Source organism: Procambarus clarkii, chromosome 65, assembly GCF_040958095.1.
Source record: "Procambarus clarkii isolate CNS0578487 chromosome 65, FALCON_Pclarkii_2.0, whole genome shotgun sequence".
Taxonomy (NCBI): Eukaryota; Metazoa; Arthropoda; class Malacostraca; order Decapoda; family Cambaridae; genus Procambarus; species Procambarus clarkii.
This window is the reverse complement of record NC_091214.1, coordinates 28,741,298-28,743,590: the sequence shown is the minus strand read 5'-3', so window position 1 is coordinate 28,743,590 and position 2,293 is coordinate 28,741,298. Positions and strand designations below refer to the sequence as shown.

At 46.2% G+C, this 2,293-nt stretch overlaps 1 protein-coding gene across 1 annotated transcript; it reads left to right on the top strand.

Moving 5' to 3' along the window:
- The first annotated feature begins 1,098 nt into the window (after positions 1-1,098).
- On the top strand, positions 1,099-1,965 carry LOC138355048 (mucin-22-like). The gene has a single exon (XM_069309761.1). The coding sequence runs from the start codon at positions 1,099-1,101 to the stop codon at positions 1,963-1,965; it is 867 nt and encodes a 288-aa protein (XP_069165862.1).
- Positions 1,966-2,293: the final 328 nt, after the last annotated feature.

Here is a 2,293-nt window from a genome sequence, read left to right as displayed (position 1 = left end):
AAACAGCATGTACTATGCTATCATTTAAACAGCTTTCATTTTATATACCCGCATTTGGGTGAGGTGATATGTTACAAGAGTTTTGGATGAGGTGAACAAAACTTTCAACACAAGATAGAGCAAACTTTCAACACAAGACAGAACATGGTGCAATGGGTATAAATTGGGTAAATTAAAGGGAAGAATGGAAGTAACTGCAAAGGGCCTATTGACCCATATTTCTTGATGCTTCTATAATGGTGCAGAGTCTTGAAGTGGGTAGAATATAGTTGTGCATTAATTGGCTGTTGATTGCTGGTGTTGACTTCTTGATGTGTAGTGCCTCGCAGATGTCAAGCTGCCTGCTATTGCTGAATCTATTGATGATTTCTGTGTTGTTTGTTAAGACTTCTCTGGTGATGGTCTGGTTGTGGGAAGAGATTATATGTTCCTTAATGGAGCCCTCTTGCTTATGCATCGTTAATCGCCCTGGAAAGAGATGTTGTTGTCTTGCCTATATACTGAGTTCTTTGAGGCTTACAGTTGCCAAGTGGGCATTTGAAGGCATAGACGACGTTGTTCTCTTTTAAAGCGTTCTGTTTTGTGTCTGGAGAGTTTCTCATGAGTAAGTTGGCCGTTTTTTTGGTTTTACAGTAAATCGTCAGTTGTATGTTCTGATTTTTGTCTGCAGGGATAACGTTTCTATTAACAATATCTTTCAGGACCCTTTCCTCCATTTTATGAGCTGTGGAAAAGAAGTTCCTGTAAAATAGTCTAATAGGGGGTATAGGTGTTGTGTTATTTGTCTCTTTAGAGGTTGCATGGCGTTTCACCTTCCTTTTTATGATGTCTTCAACGGAACCATTGGAGAAGCCGTTGTTGACTAGGACCTGCCTTACCCTACATTACATTATAGAAGCGTGAGAAAGACGACTTTGGTGTAAAGACTTAGCAGGATGAGATGGGCCAGACAAAATGACACCCGGGTTCAGGCGATATTTCGCCCGAGGCAGTTATCTTGAGATGGTTATCTTGATATGATTTCAGGGCTTAGAGTCCCCACGGTTCGGTCCTCGACCAGGCAACCGGTGACAGTGACGAATCGCCATACAATGAAAGATGCGAGTGGTTGAAGTGGCAAGCTCCCAGACAACACAAGTGGTTGAAGTGGCAAGCTCCCAGACAACACAAGTGGTTCAAGTGGCAAGCTCCCAGACAACACAAGTGGTTCACGAGGCAAGCTCCCAGACAACACAAGTGGTTCAGGTGGCAAGCTACCAGACAACACAAGTGGTTCACGAGGCAAGCTCCCAGACAACACAAGTGGTTCAGGTGGCAAGCTCCCAGACAACACAAGTGGTTCAAGTGGCAAGCTCCCAGACAACACAAGTGGTTCACGACGCAAGCTACCAGACAACACAAGTGGTTCAGGTGGCAATCTCTCAGACAACACAAGTGGTTCAGGTGGCAAGCTCCCAGACAACACAAGTGGTTCAGGTGGCAAGCTACCAGACAATACAAGTGGTTCAGGTGGCAAGCTCCCAGACAACACAAGTGGTTCATGAGGCAAGCTCCCAGACAACACAAGTGGTTCAGGTGGCAAGCTCCCAGACAACACAAGTGGTTCAGGTGGCAAGCTCCCAGACAACACAAGTGGTTCAGGTGGCAAGCTACCAGACAACACAAGTGGTTCAGGTGGCAAGCTCCCAGACAACACAAGTGGTTCACGAGGCAAGCTCCCAGACAACACAAGTGGTTCAGGTGGCAAGCTCCCAGACAACACAAGTGGTTCAGGTGGCAAGCTCCCAGACAACACAAGTGGTTCAGGTGGCAAGCTACCAGACAATACAAGTGGTTCAGGTGGCAAGCTACCAGACAATACAAGTGGTTCAGGTGGCAAGCTCCCAGACAATACAAGTGGTTCACGAGGCAAGCTACCAGACAATCAGCGATAGTGGTGGGAAAAAACTTCCACATCGCCCATAAATTGTTAATGCAACAACCTGAAATCAAATGCCATTGGTTGTGTGATTTTAATTGTAAGTAAATACTTTAGTTAGTCATAACAGAGATTTCTTTCGCTCCTTCCCCCTCCTACAGTAACTGAGGAGTCACTGTACAGTGACAGGAGTCACTGTACAGTGCCAGGAGCCAGTGTACAAAGACAGGGAGGAGTCACTGTATAGTGCCAGGAGCCAGTGTATAAAGACAGGGAGGAGTCACTGTACAGTGCCAGGAGCCAGTGTACAAAGACAGGGAGGAGTCACTGTACAGTGCCAGGAGCCAGTGTACAAAGACAGGGAGGAGTCACTGT